We start from the raw sequence: 23,469 nt of genomic DNA, 5'->3' as shown, positions 1-23,469 counted from the left end.
TTAGACCAGGACATGCGTCGCTTGTAATGATTAAGTGTGCACTTGTCCACACAATCAGTTTATGTGTGAGGATGTGCAGTTGAGTCGAGCGTGTAACTCCTGAACATTTATATATGCCAGTTTTAGCCACAGAAATAGGGGAAAAACTTGAGTGAAGCCTCGTCCTTTTTGTACAAAGGTGCTGGGTTTGTTCCTGTAAGGCAGCAGATACCCTATCCTGTGCCTTCCAGAAACAAATCTGGACACTTCCTATCATGTGAATTCAAATATGGTTTAGCACAGAAATTTATGTATTACATTTCCCAACCTTAATATATACATTAGGTTCATTTTTGGGATCGTTCTGTTCACAAATTACCTGTTCTCTCACCCACACCGCACAACTTGTGATGTCCACACTTTTCATGTGAGCTGCTATGGTCTAGAACAGTGGTTCCCAACCCTGTTCCTGGAGGCCCCCCCAACACTGCATATTTTGTATATCTCCCTTATCTGACATACCAACTCAGATCTTGGAGTCTCCACTAATGAGCTAATGAGTTGAATCCGCTGTGTTTGATTAGAGAGATATCCAAAATGTGTAGTGTTGGGGTCCTCCAGGAACAGGGTTGGGATCCACTGGTCTAGAAAATAGTTCTGATCCACAAGTGTGTGTGCTTAAGAAATTCATGTTATCAAAACATAAAGTTTAGAATAAGAATTGAGTTACCTCAGTTCACATTCCCAGTTCAAAAATATGAGTTTTTTAGGGTTAGGTTGGTATGTGACGGAGCCTTGAGGCACGCTCAAAACGTAATCATGTCTTCCCTTTTTTTTCTTCTTTTTTTTTTTGGGCGGGGGCGGCTTTTTCTTCTCCTCAGGTGAGCACATCTGCTGGTAAGGTGTCTCCTAAAGAGGATGAGAGGAAGGATGAATCTCCTGCATCATGGCGAATGGGCCTTCGGAAAACTGGGAGTTACGGAGCACTGGCAGAAATCAGCACAACTAAAGAGATGCAGAAAGAGAAGGACATCGCTGGCGTGATGCGCTCAGCATCTTCTCCTCGCCTCTCATCCTCACTAGACAACAAGGACAAAGAAAAGGTCGGTCAGAATTTCAATTTATAGGGATCGCTTATGCAGTATCCTGTAGGGCGATATGACGATGTAATCGGATATCGTCGATGTCTTACAAAGATCCCGATGCCGATTCCAAACAGATGATCGACAATATCTGGAAATGGCAAAACCATGCATCTGGGAAGTCGCCAAATATATTAAACAGTGGCCAGGGTGTGACACTAGCACCCGGAAAATACGACGAGGCTGAATCCAGTTTACAAGCTCCTCGTCCAAATGTATTTCATGTGCAGGTTATTTTGCTCATCTACCGCAACAGGCGGGTGACCGGTTTTGGAGTGACACATGACAAGAAATGCTATTTGTCACAAAGACATGGGCTTGAAGAAACATACTTTATTATATTTTTAAGAACAGACAAAAGTAAAGCGGGCAATGCTTGTGTCCGATTCGCTGTTTGTTCAGAGGCGTGGAGCATGAGCCTGTCTTGTGGAACAAGCGCATGTAAAGTGTTTTCACGTTTCATTTGTCTGAAAACTGTTTGCAAGAATAATGTCATCTATGAGATTGCTGAAAATGATCTACATTCATCTCAGGAGGTGCTGTGAATTTAATGTGCGGATTCCGTGATGCAAATAGAGCCGTTGGAGTTGGTAAATGTTTGGATTGTGGTTAAATACGATATTTTTGATCACATCGTTGTTTTATTGTTTTTTTAGTTTAGTTTAGTTTAAAGGGTAACTAAACACCTGCTCAGAGTCTGACTCCACCCACTTGAAATATTTTAAAATGCAGGAAAAGTGGGCAGACCCCGGCGGGGATAGAGGGAACGAACCGAGTGCGGGGCTGGGGGGGGGGCACCTGAGACTCGTAGTGACTGATTAATTGACAGCTGCTGTCAGACTCTATGTTATTATTATTCCTCACACGGTCGCAAGACGACATGTACATGAATCTGGTGTGGTGAGCTGGAACCTGCTTACGTCAGCTGTCACCGCTTACGTCACAAAGTACCGCAACAGCCAATAGGAAAATTCAACTGCAGTAGCCACCGTTCAACCTGAAGAGGGCAGCACTCAGACGTTTTTACACCATATACTGTAGAATTAAAACACTTTATACACAAATGTCAAAAAAATTACTTGAATCAATGACCAGTACTAATAAAGCCCCATGCTTACAGATCATTAACTAAAAAAAGTTGGTTTAGGGTTTAGTTACCCTTTAAAGTGCAATTTGAATTTAGAAATACCTTTTTTTTTTTTTTTTGTATGTTTTTCATGTTTCAATGGATACATTTAACGCAAAAAAATTCACCTAATTCGCTGTTTGTTCAAAGGCTTGCAGCACGAGCCTGTCATGTGGAACAAGGGCATGTAAAGAGTTTCACTCTTTTTTTTTCTCTTCCCCCCCCCCCCCTCAATAATCTGAAAAATGTTTGCAAGAATAATGTCGTCTGTGAGAATGCTGCAAATTATCTCCGATCATCTCAGGAGGTGCTGTGAGTTCGCTTTATTTCCACACAGTAACATGCATTGTGAACGCAACTCTGCAGGTTCTGTAATATATATATCTTTGTATTAAATAAACAAAGATGAAAGTGATTACATCAAGACACGTTCACCTTGCACCTAAAATTTGAGTAATACTTAATTTTCTTTCGGCAGTATTAACTATTACCAAAACACAATGCAAACACATTTGGCAGCATTATATTGGAAACACAAGGAAATGTACTAGGCTTATTTATTATATTTATAATATAATTTATAATTGCCTTTAGTTCTAATCTGTAGGCTATTAGTGATATTCCACCTGTTGTTGACTGATGCTTGCGTGATGGCAAATAGAGCTGTTAGAGATTTTGGGAGGTGATTAAATAGGATTTTTTGATCACTTCATTATTTTATGACTTTTTTTGTTTAGTTTAAAGTGCAATTTGAATTTAGAAATGTTTACGTTTTTCACGTTTCAATAAATGAATGACGTTTTTAAAGCAAAATAAATATTGCAAAAACATTCACCGACCCTCGGCAGGGATGTTGATGATAAGGCAATTATCGCAAACATATTTTTTTACATACCACCCAGCACTAGTATCCTGGTGCACTCGGTGGGTTTTTGTTTTTGTTGCGATACGGCTGTTGATTTGAGCTCAATACTGACACCTGACGTCACTCAAACCGTTTTATTGTCAATGCAATTGTAGAAATAAGACGTATCTCGTTCATTTAAGTTATTCTGTTAGAGGAAGTGTCCACAAAGTAAATTTAGTGACTGTACATCGTTTTAAAATGTATTAAGGATTTCATACCCTTTTTTAAAATACAATTGTATTAAATTAATAGTTCACCCCAAAATGAAAATGATATAATTTACTAACCTTCATGCCATGACAGATGTTTATGACTCGAAGATTTTTAGAAGAATATCTCAGCTCTGTATGTCCTTACATTGCATTGAATGGTGACCAGATCTCAGATCCAGAAAGCACATAAAGGCAGAATAAAAGTAATCCATATGACACCAGTGGTTTAAGCCATGTCTGCAGAAGTGATATTATAGGTGAAGATTCATATTTAAGTCATTTTTTACTATAATTTGCCACCTTTGACCAGCCCCAATTGGTAGGAGGCTGAATGAGAATTAGAATGTGTAGATTTACAGTAAAAAATACTTAAATATTGATCTGTTCTCACCCACACCTATCCTATATCTTCAGAAGATTTTGATTAAACCACTGAAATCATTTGGATTACTTTTATGCTGCCTTTATGTCCTTTTTGATCTTGTGACAGCTGGTCACCATTCACTTGCATTGTATGGACCTACAGAGATGAAATTTTCTTCTAAAAATCTTAATTTGTGTTCTGCTGATGAAAGAAAGTCATAGACATCTGGGAGGTGAGTAAATGATGAGAGAATTTACATTTATGGGTTAACTACCCCTTTAAGGAAAATATTGGGTGCACTATTAAATTAGGAACAGGAAAAACATTTCTTTTATAGCATGTCGAATGTCAAAATCAGTCAATTAATTCTGTCACTTGGAACTGGTTGCATTCTGTTCTTGAGTTGCAGTAACCTGTCCAAATTTGCAATTTTTTTGGAGCCACATTGAGTTGTTTGTTTTAATGTATTTACAACAGGAGAAGGAGAAGACACGCTTGGCGTACGTTGCACCCACCATCCCGAGAAGACATGTTAGCACGTCAGACATCGACGAGAAAGAGAACAGGTGAGGAAAATACACATGTTCTTTTGTGTGAGAAGAACAAGCTCAAGTGTACCATGTTTTGTGTGTGCGGCTTTTGCAGCTGTCTCGCTTTTAGCGCGCATTCGATTTTGTAGCAAGGTGTGGAGGGGGTCAGCAAGAGACAGACACAGTGGGTCTATTTTAAATAATACATTTCACAAAATTTCCAAAAAAGGGGGAATTAAAATGTTCAAGGGGTAAAGTGTTCAAAACAAAGGGGAATGTGGCATCCTTTGGGTGAAACGGGGCTCTGTGAAGGAAGGGGGGGTGTCCATGGGATGGTCCAGGATGTGAGCAGGATCTGTTGGCTGCTCACGCTCCCCTCTTAGGCATCTGGGGTGCGAGGGGCGGCGGCTTCTGTCTTCCCAATGCCCGTGGCATGTGAGGGGAATACAGCGGTGAGGAGGCTCTATTCACATCAAGTGCACCTCATCCGCTGCCCAAATTAGGTTTATTAAATTGAGCCCCTCCTTTATTCTCCCCACTCCTGTTGTTAGCCTGGCTGATGGACAGCCCTCAGAGGCGGGGCAACTATGTCGAGGGGGAGGGGCGGTCATTCGGCCATAGAAGGATAAAATTAAATTGGTTAAATGGTGTCCGATACACCAGTTCAAACAATTTAGAACGCAAGATTAGTTCCCAGAAAGAAGGATGTTTATTTGAATTCCTACCTTTTAACTACTATCAACAATATTACAAAAGATGAAAGCTTTTTTGGTAGACTAAGAGGCAGTTCACACAGAACACAGTCTTGCGTTCAAAAACTGCTTGGCGAAATTCAGCTAATTGAAAGCCAGGTGCATGAAACACATTTTTAACACCGTGTCCTAATCAGACACAACATTATCAAGCAGCTCGTGATAAAATGTATCTCTTTCTTATTATTCTACAGTTTTTTTTTTTTCTAGGTCATTTGTTTAGTTTTTTTGTGGCGTTGACCCCTTTGTGATCTATCTTTGGTCCAAAATCCAGTTCTTCATAACAGCACGTTAAACATCAATAATATTATTGGCTGTGATAGTGCATCATTTTTGAATACATTTATTTTCGGAAAAAAGTTGTCGCTGGAATCTTATCGCAGTGCGTTTTATACAGCGCAGACGGATGCAAGAACGCATCCTGTGTGAACGGCCCCTATTAGATTTAGCAATTGGCATACTCTGGAATCGGAGGTACTATTTGTAGCATATGGTTCGCAGGGATTCGGCTGCTAGTCTGGTACGTAGCGGCTCCTACACCAGGAGGCGCTGGGAAGAAGATCTGAAGAACAGCGACGGAACAAGCTCGCTAAACAGAACCTCCAGCTATCAGCGCAGGTTAGCTTTTATTTCAGTAGCTATACATGTTTTACTCCAGAACTACTTTGAAAAGTGTTTACAGTAGCTTTCTTGTATTGGCTTACGTTTAAGTAATGGATGCTTTGATCGTTATTCTAACCATCTTAACCCTTATAACCATTGGAAATGCCGTAGGGTAGATGCGTTACTTACTAACAGCTAACTTAAGTAGTCTTCTAGTAGTGCACAATCAATCATGCCTCAACATTTTCCTACCTTTGTTTATATAGATGTTTGAAGATGATAGTTGACTTGGAAGTATGCATGCGCTTGTCTAATTAATGAAAGCTTGCAAATAACGCAAGTGCTTATCTGTCATTGGTTAACACTAAATTTGCATGACTGCACTTTGTCTGTTTGGCTTGGTTTCAGACTCTTTTATACAAAAGTCATTCTCGCCTTAAAGATTTCTGTTCTTTTTGTTTCTAATCAGCTTTTTCATTAAGCATGAATATGATTTATTTAAAAGTATGATTTTACGTTTTTTTTTTTTTCATGTAAAATTGTCGTTGGTGATTCAATATTTTGATGATAGCAAAATATGACCTTATATGAAACCAAGTCCCCTCAAGTGAACTTTTGTGTTATGTTTTGTGTGTGTGTCCACTCCCCTCTAACTTGCCTCACCCCGCCACGCTCACGCGGCAGTACGTCTCACACGCTAGCGCTAGGCCGCACATCTAGCTCTCGCGACCTGCCTGCCAAATCGCCCTCTGCCTCCAGTCTGGAACCTAACAACTCTAAATCCTGGCAGCCACCGTCCTCCTACCAGCCATACAGCATTCACCACAGGTACCTGCCTGTCCTCTGCGCACCTAAACACACACTGGACGTCCATCGTGTGTCTTTGTGTTCCATACGCATTCCTGCCATTCTCATTCTCTGAATTTTGTGATGTGTGATGTGCCGTGTATTTACAATACTTTGGCAATTACTTGGTTGCCTATATTGAATTGATCAACATTGTAAGTAATGCAGTGATATTAAAAATCACCCAAATGAATTAAATATGGCTAATTATTAGTCGTTTGTGTTCATTTAAAGGGATAGTTCACCCCAGTATAAAAATTCCTTCATCAGTTACGCGCACTCATGCCATCGCAGATGTTTATGACTTTCTTCAGCAGAACGCAAACAAAATTTTTTAGAATCTCTGCTTCTGTGTTGGTCCATTTAATGCAAGTGAATGGTGACCAAAACTTTGAATGACCAAAAAGCACAAAGGCAGCATAAAAGTAATCCATAAGTCTCCAGTGGTTAAATCCAAGTCTTCTGAAGAGATATGATAGGTGTGGGTGAGAAACAGATTAATATTTAAGTCCTTTTTTACTATAAATTCTCCTCCCTGCACAGTAAGTGGAATGTGGCAGGGCGGATAGCGGGGCCGGGTAGTGCTCATACACACCCGGTCCCTTATCAGGCTAATCAAGCCTCCGAGAGGGATAAATGCCGACTGCGGATGACTGCTGGAGAGAGAGATCTTTTACGGACATGTCCATCATGTGTGTGTTCGTGTGTTCTGTTTTAAGTTTTAGATTAAAACTATTATTTACATTACCAAGCCAGTTCTCGCCGTCTCCTTTCCATTGACTTCTTTACACTGATAAGGGACCGGGTGTGTATGATCACGACCCAGCCCCGCCCTCCGCTCTGCCACATGGAGATATTCACAAAAAATGCAAATCGCTAAAAACAATAGAAGTGAAAGAGAGGATTCATAGTAAAAAAAAAAAAAAGAATTAAATATTGATCTGTTTCTCACCATATACTTTTTTTTTTTTTATACTTTTTAGTTTTTTTGAGCATTAAGGAGACATTGCTAAGGTCTTAAACCTCCTTTTTCAGGCCTCTTTCCCCGTTTTCCTTGATCTTGAAAAAACACTCTTTCTCTGTCTTATCCCCTGACTGTTTCATATGTTGTCATAGCAGCTCATATGGAAGGAGGCATGATGACGCTTTAAGTTCCACATCCTCCACCACCTCCATAACCACAACGACAACCTCCACCTCATCCGTTACCTCGCCCACAGGACACCGCAGCCTGCTGTCCAGGTACACACACGTGCACACACGCACTCTTAACAGCCAGACTATATAACAAGTGTGATTCAGAGTTTGTTAGTGACAAATGTCAATGTCCCTCACAGGTATTGGGCGGAGGAGAGTGCAGACAAGGAGAAAGAAAAGGAGTTGGCCACAGTCATCCCAACAATCAACACTGCAGCCACCTCCACTACTGGAATTATACTGGGCTCCGATGGACGAGAAAGACGCAGGTACACAAATACACCACAAAATGATGGCAAGAATGGTGTTGTTTTTGTGTGGAAGGAGAATGTACATACTGCTCTTAGTAGGTATCTAAGAGCATTTGTGTGGCCTGAAACTATATCCTAAGCAGGCACTATAAAGTGACGAACTAAAAAAAAAACACATCTCTGAAATGCAACGCAATGATGCACTGTGTGGCTCCGCCCACAGAGAAGTCTCACTGGTTCAAAGTCCTGCTCACCATAGCTGTATTCTAAACATAAACTATGCTCTCTTACTCTGCAACAACATTTTGCATCCTGTGAGGACAGAAAAATCACTCGACAGTCCAAACTTGCATCAAACTGTTCAGGACTTATGGCTTGTAACTTTAAAGATTCCATGTTCAAACCCCATAAATTATGACCAATGAACTATCGCCGTTGATGCTTTGATTAAAAAATATAAACTCAGGTTATTGAGGAGGGATTTTCCATGTAGTAATAGTAAACTGCTTTGACAAAACAAACAAAAAAGCCAGCTAAATTGACACATTGGCAATATCTAAACAAGTGCTGCTTTGAAATGAGCCACCTGCCATGGGTGGATTGTAATTCGTCAAATGTCTCCTTATAAGGTCTTTTCTTTTAAAGTTAGTTTGTTTACACTGTTCTGGATGATTTGGTGATTTTATCCTTTTTAACAAAACCAGTTTTAGTCTTTGAGTAACGGCTCCTTCCTGTATTGTCGAAACACCAAATACTTTGTATTAGATCATTTGTATTTTGTGGTAGAGCTACATTGTCATATTTTAAATGTAATAATATGTTTAATTTATTAGGATTAATATCATTTTATCCTTTTGTGTTGATAAAGTACAGCAGGTGGAATTTTTTATTTCATTAAATTAATAATGTTAAGTTATTTGTAATAATAAAGAAAATTGAGTGGAAAATACATTTTATTTAATTTATTTTATTAACAATTATTTGTGTTAATAAAGAACAGTAAGTGGGAAATACATTTTATTTAATTTTAATAAAAATGATTTGTGTCAATAAAGAACAGTAAGTGGGAGATTAATTTTATTTATTTAATTTTATTAACAATTATTTGTGTTAATAAAGAACAGTAAATAGGAAATTAATTTTATTTAATTATGTTAACAAATATTTGTGTTAATAAAGAACAGAAAACGGGAAATTTATTTTAAGTAACTTAATTATTTTACTTATTTATTTAACATAATTATTTGTAATTACCTTTTTGTGTATATTGCAAAAAAAATCTCTCTCTTTTTTTTTTACTTATTTAAAAATACATATAGGTTTTATATAAGCTAAGATATTAGCGTTTTATACGTTTTAAACAAATTAATCAGTAGTGAGTAGTAAAAAGGCAAGAAAGTTACTAAAGCTGTTCCCAAAAACATCAACAAATGCACATGTTGCTTCAGCTGCTGGTCTGACTACATTTTATTGAGAGGGTTTTGTGTGTTTGTGTCTGTAGATCATACCTCACCCCCGTGCGTGACGAAGAGTCCGAGTCTCAGAGGAAAGCCAGATCCAGACAGGCGCGGCAGTCCAGGAGGTCCACACAGGCAAGTAATCTCCTCCAAACACCTCTGCTAGAAGTCTTGCATATAACGGAAAGAAAATGTGGAGGTGTAAAGAAAGTATTTGTTGGGACTTTGATTGCTTTTTTTTATTTTTTCTTTAAGCACACATCAGTTTTCAGCAGTGGCACAGTCTGAAATGTATTGTAGTCTGAGCTCTGTAATGGGGCAGGGATTTACAGAGTATTATCTATTTACAACACAGAGGAAATTGAGCGTTTCTGCTCTAGAAGCAAGGTCATGCTTTCTCATCGGTTGTGAGGTCTCAATTTGTGGTGAAACCTAAACAGAACAATTCACTGTTTCATTGCAATGCTTTTTGGAAACTACTTTAGTTACTGCTACATTTTGTAAGTTACTTCGGAATTGGAATCCTCTCTTTTGAACATAGCATCTATTTTGACCCTGTGATGTTGTCGTTTTCAGGGCGTGACCTTGACTGATCTCCAGGAGGCGGAGAAGACCATCGGTCGCGCTCGTCCCACGCGGCCTCGAGAAGACGAGAAAGAAGAGAAGGAGAAACAGGACAAAGAAAAACAGGAGGAGAAAAAAGAAACAGAGACCAAGGACGACGATTACAGGTCCCGCTACCGCAGCTTTGAGGAGGTGAAACCATGAGATAACAGCTACCATCAGAAGCATAGGGATGACAGTTTTTGTCTCTTTCATATTGCATGTGGCAAATTCTGACCGAACAAATTTCTTCTTGTCCCTCCAGAAATACCGTAGCACTTCCTCCTTAACCTCCACCACCACGGCCTCCTCCACCCTGCCCTCCTCCTCCATTAGCTCCTCCTCTCTCTACAGCACCTCCGCTCTGAACCGCCCCAACAGCCTGACGGGCCTCACCTCCAACTACATCCGCTCCACACGTGACACTGAGAGAGGTACAACATGCTAACATGCATACCACAGTTAAAAAGGTCAAATGATGTGGAACAGAAAGGAAAGTGAGTGATCTGGGTTTGTGGGGTACAGGAATTGACATAGCAGGCAAGCTTCAGGCTGCTTTTGCACTGTAGATTTGCCATATTCTTAAAGGAATAGCTCACCAAAAAATGAATTTACTAGATGTGTATGACTTACTTTCTTCTGCTGAACACATACACATTGTTAGACGAGTATTTCAGCTCTGTAGGTTCATACAATGCTAGTGGATGGTGACCAAAACTTTGAAGCTCCAAAAAGCACATAAAGGCAGCTTAAAAGTAACACCAGTGGTTAAATTAATATCTTCTGAAGCAGTCCAATCGGTTTCGGGTGAGAACAGACGAAAATGTAACTCCCTTTCACTATAAATCTTAACATCAGCAGTCTTCTGGCGATCATGATTTCAAGCTCGGTTACACTTCCTAGCGCCATCTAGCGCTCTGCATGCGTCAAGCACTAGGAATTGTAATCAAGCTTGAAATCATGATCGCCAGTGGAGTTACATTTTGGTCTGTTTCTCACTCAAAACTGATTAGATTGCTTCAGAAGACATGGGTTAAACCACTGGAGTCCTATGGATTACATTTGTACAGCCGTTATGTGCTTTTTGGAGCTTCAAAGATTTGGTCACCATTCACTTGAATTGCGAGGACCTACAGAGTTCAAATATTCTTCTAAAAATATTTGTGTTATGCAGAAGAAAGTAAGTCATACACATACTGTCCTGAATGCATAATTTGGTCCCTTGTAAATATGAGGAACTGAGCTTTTTCCTTCCATATAAATCAATGAAGTATCTCTTGAGAAAATACACTGAAGAATTGCAGCATGGCTTGTATGATTATTTGAAACACTAACTTAATTCCAACATTCAGCAATAAAATCCGGCAGTGTTATCGGTTTGGTTATTAATTCAGTTTCTTAGATTTCGTTTATTTGTTCTGTTAACTACAGTATGGCCTGGAGCCATATCAGTGCCAGAGATTTCTACCAGCTATTTCAGGTTAAGCGATAGATGTCAATTGAACTCTGAAAGCATCATGTATCTGTTTTCTAAACAGAGTCAGATAGAAAAGAAAAGGATGAGGACAAGGACGGAGATGACAAGTCTCAGCCTCGCTCCATACGAGACCGCAGACGACCACGAGAGAAAAGACGTTCCACTGGAGTATCATTCTGGAACCAGGATGTAATCATTTTTAATCATTTTTATTTGTACATCCCCAAAAGTGCAGGGTTTGTCAGGTTTAGGACACTTCTGTGTACTGTTTTGTCCCCAAAGAATTGCCAAGTAAAAAGACATCAATTTAAATCATACATTAAAGGAATAGTTCACCCCAAAATAAAAACGTTCTTGTCATTTACTCAATCTCATGCCATCCCAGATGTGTGACTTTCTTCTACAGAACACAAATGAAGATTTTTAGAAGAATATCTCCGCTCTGTAGGTCCACACAATGCAAGTGAATGGTGACCAAAACTTTGAAGCTCCAAAAAGCAGATAAAGTCAGCTTAAAAGTAATCCATAAAACAGTAGTGGTTAAATCTGCATCTTCTGAAGTGATCTAATCACTGGTAATCTATAAATCTTGACATTAGCAGTAATCTTGGCAATCATGATTTCAAGCTCGATTACACTTCCTAGCGCCATCTAGCACTTTGTGCATGTGTCAAGCACTAGGAAGTGTAATTGAGCTTGAAATCATGATCGCCAAGAAGACTGCTAATGTAAAAATTCAGTGAAAAATTTATTACTTTTTGGTCTTCTCACTCAAAATCGATTGGATCGCTTCAGAAGACATGGATTAAACCACTGGAGATTAATTTGATGCTGCTTTTATGTGCTTTGTGGAGCTTCAAAGTTCTGGTCACCATTCACTTGTGTTGTATAGAACTACAGAGCTGAGATATTCTTCTAAAAATCTTCATTTGTGTTCTGTAGAAGAAAGTCACACATCTGGGATGTGTTGGACTTTGTAATAATGCTAAGAACTGGATAGATATAGCCAAGATTGTAATTTGGATCATCTGTGTTTGTGTGTCACAGAGTGACGAGAATGATCCGGAGCAGCTGTCTGATTCAGAAGAAGGCAGTACTAAAGGAGAGACGCAGGTGAATGTCAACCCACCCATAATTATATAACCTGCAAACACATGCAAATGACTGCTGCTTAATCAGGACTTTGTTCATGGAATAAGTAAATATGCCATTATTCTTATTTTGAAATGTTGGCAAATTAGAGCTTAGTTTGTCTTCAGAGTTATGGTTTGCTGTCTGGAAGCGTAGTGCTACTGAATTCCTTTTTAAAAATCAGCAGCTTATTGTGTTTGGTTTATTTTTAAGGAGTTAGAAGTGCTTTCTTTTCACAGCTCTCTGTCTTTCACCTTGTATAGTCAAAGAACAGTTTGACTTTCTCTTTTAAGTTGAGCTGGACACACAATTCACTCACATTACTGCCAGCCCCTCCTCTCACTCCAGCTTCCTGGAATTGTCCCTGCAGTTTTAGTCGTCTTAAAAATGTAAGACAGAACTGTTCACAGTCTACTTAATGTAATCCTATTTACTGTCCTTATTGGTGGTCTGTTGTTGGCTACCTAAAGTTCAATTTGACACTGTCCAAACCAGACATAACTCACTAAAGTTATCTCTTCCAAATACTGTAAACTGGGTGAAGTGACAAGAGCCAGTACATTTTATCAGATGGTTGGTTTCTATCTCTGCGTTGTTGTTCATTGAAGCTCCACCCACTGGGAAATCTGATTGGACCAAAAACGTATTGTATTTAACAGAATACTTAAAGGGATAGTTCACTCAAAGTGAAGATTGTCTCATCAAGTCCTTGCCCTCATGCCTTCCCAGATGCATATGACTTTCTTCTGCTGAACACAAATTAAGATTTTTAGAAGACTATTTCAGCTCTGTAGGTATATACAATGCAAGTGAATGGTGACCAGAACTCTGAAGCTCCAAAAAGCACATAAAGGCTGCATAAAAGTAATCCATAAGACTCCATTGTTTTAATCCATGTCTTCAGAAGAAATATGATCGGTGTGGGTGAGTAACAGGTAAAAAAACAAATAAAATATATATATTTTTTTTAAAGGGGTCATGACATGAGAAACCAAATTTGCCTTGATCTTTTGGTATATTAGAGGTCTTTGTATCATTAAAACGTCCTGCAAGTTTAATATTTTAAGACGTCCTCCCCATTCTAAACGAATCATTTATTTAATCAAGCTCAAAATACAGCTGGTTCTGGATTCATGGTTAGAAGTGACGTGACGGTTAGAAGTGACGTACCAGCGTTTGCATATGACCGCCTCCAGCACAAGATAACTACGCTTTAAGCGCAAAGACAACTACGCTCATTTCAGTATCGCCGTCGCCTCACAAGTGTTCAGTCGATGGACAGCGAGCTCTGACAGAGACTACTTGTGCACAGGAAAATTACGATGCCACACAGATGTGCTGTTCCTGGCTGTGGTCAAACAAAACCTCTGAATAAGCTGCCGAAAGATCCAGACGTCAGGGAAAAATGGATGCAGTTTATTTTTTGCGGACGTCCCAGTCATGGCAGTGTTAACTTAAGCATTTGTTCTGTACATTTTAAGGATGACTGTTTTGAGAACAAATCTCAATATGATGCTGGCTTTGCCAGAAAACTGTTGCTCAAAGATAAGTCCGTGCCGACTATTCTGGGAACAACGACGACGCAAACTGTAAGTAATCTATTTTAAACTTTAAACTACTTTTTAAAGCGCAATTTCATTCATTATGAATAATCACAGTGTTTTTACTTAGTTTACTTGCATATTGTTCTGGCTGGAGGCGTCAATAATTGATACATAGGCACTGACGTTAGCCAATCATAACAGTGGGCGTTAACACTGAAGTCTTAAATGGAAAACGCCCCCAAAACAGACTGTTTGAATCAGAGGATGAGAAACAGGGTGGGAAAAGGTCATAAATCACTAGATTTTAAAAGTTTTTCTTAAAAAAAAATATATTAATACTATAATTGCACCTAAGGGAACATAATAATACAATAAAAAAACCCATGTCATGACCCCTTTAATATAAATCTTTTTGGTGATTCACAAGCTTCGTGCATCTCACCACCTGCTGGGCAGAGAGGAGAATTTACAATTAAAAGCTCTTAAATATTGATCTGTTTCTCACCCACACCCATCATATCGCTTCTGTAGACATGGATTAAACCACTGGAGTTGTATGGATGCCTTTTATGCTGGCTTTTTGTGCTTTTTTGAAGCTTCAATGTTCTGGTCACTATTTACTTGCATTCTATGGACCTACAGAGCTAAACATCTTAATTTGTGCTCTGAACATGAAAAAGTCATACACATCTGGGATGGCATGAGGGCGAGGATATTATGAGAGACTTTTCATTTTTGGGTGAAATAATCCTTTCACATCATAACATGTTCTGATTGTCTGTTGTTGTGGAAATTCGCTCTGCAGTTTTCTTTATGGGGTGGTACTTTGAGTCACAGTGAGGATAAGATAATATCCTGGATATCCTGTCCTAACATTATGCTGGAACGAGATCACACATAATGAGTGGAAGGAAAATTTAAGGAGGATCGAGAAAGCAAAAGAGGAAAACAAAGCTTTGTTGCTGTGTTGGGTCAGTGGAAGAAGAACAGGAAGTGCCCTTTATCCTTGCTTGTATGCAGAGGAAGAGAAATCAGCTGACATCTCACGTTATCTTAGTTTAACTATTGTAATGCTTTTCCAAAAGCAGTTTTCAGCTCAGATATGGGCCCATGGATCTAAACTTCATTTGGGATATTAAAATACCTGATTGGGTATTTGCAAATGCATTTAGCAGGCTGCAATATGAATGCAAAATCTAATGGACACTTTGTTTTTTTATAAGACAGCTGCTGTTTTTGTTAGATAAATAGCACACATTTCCTCTCAGTGAGCTGAGCTACTTTGAAAAGGAACGTTGGAATTTCTGACACAAAGCTAAGTGCTGCTGGATGCCTCAGGGCAATCGGCTACAAGCGGTGGGCCGTACAGTCGAACAGCCCAGCCCCGGAGCTAGAGCCCTTATCTTGGCACTGAGGCTTCATTGTGGCTATGTTCAGAATTAAATATTGGCGTACAAACTTAGAAGCCTCAAAGAACAAGGAAAGAGGAAAGGAAGAAAACCCTGCGTCCTTTTACTTCTTTTTTCACAGCACCTTCTTGATTAAATGTGACAAGGTTGAATCTTGGTTTTTGAGACATGATTCTTTTTGTTGAGGGGGGGAAATAAAAAGGAGCCCAGATGTCTTTAAACACATCCTTTACTGTACAACTGGATATGACAGATTGCTGACCTGCACAGACTCTCATTATAAAGCAGAATTAAGCAGGACATCAGAGTTTGGAATGATAGCGTTGCTATCCATCCTGGACTAATTGATAATCTGCATCCTAGATGCTCTGGTAGTCTAGACAGCAGCAAAACTGAGACAGTAAATGCATTGAGCATGTGATTGATTACAAGTACAGATGGTGTAATTCTCTCTCTCTCTCTCTCTCTCTCTCTCTCTCTGTCTCTCCAAATTCACAGAGCGATAGACTATCCAGGTATGTTCCTAACAAACTCACTTTTTTGCTGTTAAATAGTTTATACCTCACTGTAGGAGTCTTTTAGCTTATTGTTGTAGTGTTATTCCACAAGACAATGTATGGCAAGCTGAATTGACATTTAATCATTTGCAGAATATAAATTATAGATATCAACAATTCAATATAGACAAGTTCAAATTCTCTTGATATCTATAATTGTTTTCACTATTAAAAAAGTGAATTCTTTATAAAAAAATAAAATGTCCATTACTCGCCGAAATACTAATTTATTTCAAAAATAGAATTTCAACGAGTAAAAATCATCTTTGTAATTCATTTTCACTAGTAGAATTTTTCAGTTCTTTTATTCACTCCAATTCAAACACATTTCAGATATCCATAATTCATTTTTTACTAGATGAAATTACAATTTCATATCAGCAATGCACTAACTAGTAAAAATTACCATTTTTGATAGTTATTTTTCCCCAGTGTATTTCAACATGTTAAATTTTATATTTCAAGCATCTGGAAATATAGTAATAAATCTATAGAGTAATTAAAGATATCTTAAAAGGCTTTCTCACTTATTAAAATCACATTATAGATCTGAAATTAACATTGCCACTAGTGAAAATGTAATTCTTGCTATCAGAAATTAGCATTTTTACTAGTTGTTCAATTGTTACTAGTTAAAATGCACATTCCTGATGTAATTATTGATATAAAAAATTATAATTTTTACAAGTAGCAAATAGCTTATATATATATATTATATATAACTAGTACAAAATTAATTATAGATATCAGTAATTGTGTTTTGATTAATTCTACTAGTGAAAATGCTCTTTTGCATTCTTGCAAAATATCAAGAATAACTGTTTTTTTTTTGTTGTTGTTTTACTAAATGAAATTCCACTTCTGATATCACGTATTTCTGCGATTTGTATTGCAATTATTTATATTATAATCTTTTATATCAAGAATTAAAAAATGGTTCTAGTGCAAATGTAATTAATGCTGTCAGGAATTAGCATTTTAATGAGTGAAAAGTATTATATATATATCCTGCTCCTGATTAAATGTCTAAAGGGTTAGCAAAAGCTAATGTTAATGTAGTAGAAGTTACATGCGTGGCAAATAATAATATAATTATTGAATGCATTGAGTCACTTAGAAACGTCACATTACAGAAGTAAAATAGGTTTTGAAAGTTGTTTCATGTTGACTTGATGCCTATTTAGACTTTTTTTGCTCATACGGTGACCCGTTATAATTAGGGCTGTTAACCGATTTAAAACTTTTATTCAAGTTCATTTCATGATGTGCAGATTAATTCATCGAATTAAACGCAATTAATCACATATATCATTATTTGCTCACAAATACCCCCTGAATAAAAATTATTAAATAAATGATAAAATAATTTAAATATACCGGTAATTATATTTAAATAATTTTCAATATAATTAATGTGTAAAAAAAATAAATAATTATTATTGTGGCAGACGAGTAAAGCATCGATTTGGCAATTCAAAAAGTGGTTAAAGAAGGAAATATATTGTTTATTTTATTGAACACATGCCTGTCATTGAAAGATTGGCGTACAGTCCACAGAAATCTATTTTGCAGTTGAACTCGTCAATCTGTCCGATGTAGGATGCGTTTACTGCCCCCCGCTGACCGACACTCGTAAAAACATGAAGGTGAACATTCCCTATTATGGTCCGGGGTATTCTTAATTGCGTTTTTGCTTCTTTATTTTTTATTTAATTAATCGCACTGAATTAACGCGTTTAATCGGCAGCCCTAGTTATATGAGATTTTAGAAGACTGTTGGACCCTTTAAGTGACCGTCTTTTTTTCCTCAGGTATGACCCTGTGTCTACTAGCGCTTCCGACCGCGACGTGTCATTCGGTATAAGCGGTATTGGGAAGAGCCGTCGGCCGTACTCGCGCCTCAACAGAGACGACGCCACTGATTATAAAAAGGTACAAACACAGCCTTATATGATTACACCCTGATAAATAATAGTTACCTTACAGTTCAGTGTTTACTCAACACTTTCTCTCCACTTGCAGCTTTACGAGCAGATCTTGGCTGAAAACGAAAAGCTGAAAGCCCAGTTACGTGATACAGAATTGGAGCTGTCCGACCTGAAGCTGCAGCTGGAGAAGGCCACACAGGTGAGACAGAGGGTCCCTTTCCAGAAAAAGCTTTTGACAGGCGTGAAGGCTCGTTCACACCAAGTCCACATTTCTGGCATGAAAGGCATAACAAAAAAAACATTCAGTAAAAAAAAAAATCTCACCAAAAATTATTTTCACAGTAATCACAATTGACTGTAAAAGTCATGCATATTCTATATTTAAAAGATGTAGGAACCCTGATCAGAAACCTAACGGGCCTTACTGCTGTTGTTTTGTAGAGATCTCATCAGTTGTTGTGTTTGAATTACAGAGGCAGGAGCGCTTTGCTGACCGATCGCAGCTGGAGTTGGAGAAAAGGGTAAAAGTAATACCATTACCTTAATTTTGTGTCCCATGAAACAATTGGTAATTTTTATAATGTATCAAATCATCAATATCAGTCTTTGTCAATGGATGAGCATGTGTATCCATAAAAGAATGCTTTATGGATCAAGTCAAACATTAGCACATCTCAGCTCAAATGCCAAGATTTTAGCTATGTTTAGATGGGGTTAAAAAAAAAAACGAGTCTTAAGGATCCCAATGCAAATGTGGAATGACACTGATGCAGGCCTGCATCGGTCTAGTGGTTGGTAACTGTTGCCCACTGGTTTATGTCTAAAGGTTGCAGGCAGGTCTCAGTCCCACCTGAGTGCTATGGGTAACGTCTAACCTGAGTTTAAAGTGCTTACAGCTCTGCTATTGGCTGAATCACATGGCTGTCACAGCCCCAGCGGGATGGAACAACTCCATCAGTCAATCACAGCAGCCCTCTTTCACGATTTGCGTTTGAGTCACTAATGCAACACTAATGCAAATTGTGTCATTTATCTTTCAAGTATTGTATAATGCATGTGTTTGAATCATCTTTGTGTGCTGTCATCTGCTAAAGGAATGTTCTGGGTTCAATACAAGTTAAGCTTAATCGACAGCATTTGTGGCGTAACATTGATAAAATAATTTTGACACGCCCCTTGTTTTATAAAAAATAAAAAGCTTCAATTATGGTCACATTAAAGCACTTGCAATGGAATTGAATGGGGCCAGTCTATAAACATTATAAATCACATTGTTTCACAATTATAACCACATGACGTAAACATTACAAGTGTTAACATGATGATCATTTCTTTATAAACTCCACCCTTTCAGTACTCCACCCCCATTCTAGTTTTCTCATCATTTATTCATCATCTCATTAATACCGACCAATTGGATGCGATTAATTATTCATATAGCGCATCTATTTGACCTATATACAGTCGTGATTATCATAATTGACTCCGATTTAGTACGTGCATGAATAAACCTGACTAGGTTTCTAGCTTTTACATGCGGCACTAAGCAGTTTGTGTTTTACTTCACGTTTTGACATCCATTCCCTTGATGCATCCACATTCTATGCGTGCATCTTTCTTTGTTTGCAGTGGATCGTGCACTTCTTAATGTGTGTTTTTTCTGGTTATGTGTGTTAACTTGTGTCTCTGTGTGTCTGCAGGAAAGAAGAGCTCTAGAAAGGAAGATCTCTGAGATGGAGGAGGAACTGAAGGTAATTTTTGATTGTCAATGATTTCAAAAGTGTGTTTGTGTTGTGTTGTGTGCATACTTCACCTTTTCCTCATAAAAATCGATATATAATTGAGAACAATTGTCTTGACATTCCAACTTTGCCACGTTTTATTCAAACATCAAAGGTCTTTGTATTAGACAAGAATAAAAAAAGGTTTCTACTTGTACTTGATTCATAGTCTGCCTTCTATCATTATTACATCTTTTCCTCTGTAACACTTTATAATAACCGCACTGTATAAAGTATTTGTAAAGCATTCGTAAAACATTAATAGGCCATAAATTGTATGGTAGCACTTATTAATAAGGTTCCATTCCATATATTGTTAACATCAGTTAATGCAGGAGTTATCATTAATTAATGCAGTAGTTATCATTAATTAACAATGAATTATATTTTATATAGTATTTATTAATCTTAGTTAATGTTCATTTTTGAAAATGTTATTGTTCTTTATTAGCTCAATGTATTAACTAATTTTAGCACATATAACTTATAACATTTCTTATAATACTTATAAAGTACATTTTGCAGTTAACATTAACCAATAATAAGTGGTGTAAAATGATTGCTCATTGTTATTCACGTTAACAAATTTTACCTTAGTGTTACCAATTGTATGTTACTCTTCTATATTTACTGTAGCAAACCATGTATAAGTGTTTAATAAGTTCATATATAAGCAGTTTGATCATGCTTTTTTCATTCTTGCTAAACAACTCACTATGTTGTCTGTTACATATCCATCTCAACCTTTCAAAGTAATTGATCATTAATAAATGCTTAATTATTATTATATAAATCTCACTTTAAATTTGGTTATGGAAATACTTAGCAATTGATCAATGCTTTATTACAAACTTTATTAAGCATTATTAAGTTTTTGTAAAACTGTTATAAACATTTATTAAGCATTAGTATGTGTCTAATTCATTGCATATTTAAATGTATAAATAATGTCTATTAATGATGTGTTTATGGCTTTTTAATGTTCTCATAAACACTTCTTTACCACCTGTTTGCATCAAATGAAATATTAGTTTTGTATGGTTAAGTTGCTTACTTAGGATGAAAAATACTTTATTGTTATTATTATGTAAATGAATAATGTACTATGTGTGTATACTCAATGTATTAACAATGTTGGAACAACAATTTTTAAATACTGACTTAAATATAAACTGATGCTTTACACACTATATCTATATATATATATATATATATATATATATATATATATATATATATATATATATATATATATATATATATATATATATATATATATATATATATATATATATATATATATATATATATATATATATATATATATATGCTATATATGTATTTATTATAGTGTTGCTATAGTCCTGCTGCTCTGACTATAAATAGACCATAATAACCACAAGAAAAGTCTGACACTCCCTTTCATATTCAGCTTTTATAAAGTGCCTGTCATCATTACGTCTGATTCAAAAACGAGTTTGACAAAGCTTCAACAAGCATATGCCGTGTTTGTGCAAGCTGTTTGAAATCTCTTTTTACTCGAGTATCTGAAGACGAGTTGGCTTTTTTGGGGTGTTATGTACTTGCATAATGTACTTTGATGTACATGTTTGGTGGCTTAAGAGTAGTTGCTACTAAATGAAGATTTGTGCATTTAGCAGAATTATTTTCATTTTAGCTCATGACGTGTGAGTGTGAGTGAGCATTTCAGAGTTCATTATTGTCTGATTGATATCGTCCCAGTAATTAATATATATATGATTTATTTGTATTTTTTTTAGGGCTGTCAGTTTAACATGTTAGTTAATTGCAATTTATTATATGAAAGATAAAATCAATTAGAACAATTAATAATTTATGATTTGTACATTAATTTCGTATGAAGCCTTGGTGTTTTTGCAGTCAGCAGGGGGCAGTCAGCACTGTATATAGGCAGTGCGCCTCGTCAAACTAAGAACAGGCAGCACTAAATGAATAAGGAGCTGTCCTAAGATGACGTGATTTTGCATTGAAAGACTGCTGGACAGGGCACAATGTACACTTTCAAAGTTTCAATCTACTTTTAACTTGACACCGCCACCTTAAAATGGGTGTTAATGGCGTGTTGCAACCAAAGTGAGATGCCCCAAGAGTGTTCGTCTAACGCACGTGTACAACGACAAATATTTCAAATGGCACTGACTGGATGAATCCTGTGAGCGATTGAAGCATTACAATCAATGCTGTTATCATCTTCCACAATGTAAATGATCTATTTATTATACAGTATTTTTAAATTATGATATATTACATACTTTAAGGCTGATTTATAGTTCTGCATCGAACCTACGGCGTAGTCTCCAACACGTTGGTTTGCGTTTACAGTTCTGCGCTGGTGTGTCTGCATCGTTCTGTACACAACCAAATGCTAACAAAGCATTGCAGTTTCTGAATTCAAGGTATTTTTTTCAGTTATATTTTTTGAAGAGGTGCACGTCAAGCTACTGCATAGGCTACGCCTAGGTTCGGCACAGAAGTATATTTCGTCCTTTGATTGTGGGCCTTTCACAGCAAATATAGCTGTCCATTAATTGCAATTTAATTTGATTAATAGCCACCACGTTGTTTTTTTTTTTTTTGACTGACCCAAAAAAAAAAAAAAAATATATATAATATATATATATATATATATATATATATATATATATATATATATATATATATATATATATATATATATATATATATATATATATATAAATTATCATTAATTGATGGCCCTTTTTTTGGTCTTAATTTTTGTTCCCATTTTTTTCTTGGGCGATTTTGTAGTCCCATATGTTATCAATCTTCATTTTATCACGGTCTACAATCTGTCATTTACGCTTTTCTACATTCCTCCATTTCTATTTTATTTACCTAATATTGCTCATATCTCCTTATTTAATTTTTATTTCTTTCTTGCTTGCTCTTTTTTTTTATCTTGCTCTTTCTTTCTCTTCCCTCACTTTATCTGTGTGTTGTCTCTCTCTACTATAGAATCTTCCTCAGGTAAAGCAGGTACAATCTCTGCGTCAGTATAACGAGCGTTTGCAGGCAGAGAACAGGGCGCTGGCCCGCGTGCTCTCCAAACTGTCGCAGGGCTGCAGCCACCTGCCCGCCACAGACCTGTAGACCTGCCCCCACCTCCCCTTGCACCCCTCATGCTCCATTCAGCTCTGCCCACGCCCATATAAAGGCAGGTGCCAGCCTATGTCTGAGCTGTTGCTCTGCCTCACTTAATGCTCCATGCTTTTCTTAAAGGGAGGTTTTTGGGCCTTTTTTATTTTTTTTGGTTTGTTCAGGTTTTCTTTTCTTTTTTTACACAATACAATTATTGCTAAGATATGGCTATAAAATACCCTATGTTTTAATATGTAAATAAAATGACAAGTAGTTTTTACTACTGACAATTATACGAATAACAAGAATATAAATTTTTGCAAAATGTTGTAAAAAATGACTGTTATATTTACTTTAATTTTAACAAATTAATTTAATTTGCATTCAAATTTGTATTTTAAAATGTATCTCATATCCATTGCACAGTTTATGCTATTTATAAACCATTTCTTAGCAATAAATTGCACTGTTTGAGTTTGTTAAAAAAACGGTTTTAAATGTGTTGCTGTGAATTGCCGTTTTTGGGTGTCCT

At 37.0% G+C, this 23,469-nt stretch overlaps 1 protein-coding gene across 19 annotated transcripts in view; it reads left to right on the top strand.

Annotated features, from left to right (window-relative positions):
- Positions 1-23,469, top strand: part of ppp1r12a (protein phosphatase 1, regulatory subunit 12A) — a 92,437-nt gene that overhangs the window by 63,477 nt on the left and 5,491 nt on the right. For 4 of the 19 annotated variants that reach the window (XM_052120446.1, XM_052120441.1, XM_052120444.1 and 1 more), the window contains 17 exons: positions 861-1,082; positions 4,208-4,296; positions 5,514-5,630; positions 6,300-6,443; positions 7,578-7,703; positions 7,799-7,927; positions 9,411-9,501; positions 9,943-10,122; positions 10,235-10,403; positions 11,508-11,635; positions 12,494-12,559; positions 16,029-16,045; positions 17,899-18,019; positions 18,110-18,214; positions 18,489-18,542; positions 19,716-19,766; positions 22,815-23,013. In XM_052120446.1, coding sequence (XP_051976406.1) covers positions 861-1,082; positions 4,208-4,296; positions 5,514-5,630; positions 6,300-6,443; positions 7,578-7,703; positions 7,799-7,927; positions 9,411-9,501; positions 9,943-10,122; positions 10,235-10,403; positions 11,508-11,635; positions 12,494-12,559; positions 16,029-16,045; positions 17,899-18,019; positions 18,110-18,214; positions 18,489-18,542; positions 19,716-19,766; positions 22,815-22,949 — 1,944 coding nt within the window. In that variant the 3' untranslated portion in view covers positions 22,950-23,013. Of the gene's footprint in view, positions 1-860; positions 1,083-4,207; positions 4,297-5,513; positions 5,631-6,299; positions 6,444-7,577; positions 7,704-7,798; positions 7,928-9,410; positions 9,502-9,942; positions 10,123-10,234; positions 10,404-11,507; positions 11,636-12,493; positions 12,560-16,028; positions 16,046-17,898; positions 18,020-18,109; positions 18,215-18,488; positions 18,543-18,841; positions 18,879-19,715; positions 19,767-22,814; positions 23,014-23,469 lie in introns of all 19 variants that reach the window. The other 15 variants (XM_052120452.1, XM_052120451.1, XM_052120449.1 and 12 more) reach the window with 9 other exon arrangements.

The sequence above is a fragment of the Xyrauchen texanus genome, chromosome 47, assembly GCF_025860055.1.
Source record: "Xyrauchen texanus isolate HMW12.3.18 chromosome 47, RBS_HiC_50CHRs, whole genome shotgun sequence".
NCBI lineage: Eukaryota > Metazoa > Chordata > Actinopteri > Cypriniformes > Catostomidae > Xyrauchen > Xyrauchen texanus.
This window is presented reverse-complemented; position numbering and strand designations above follow the sequence as displayed.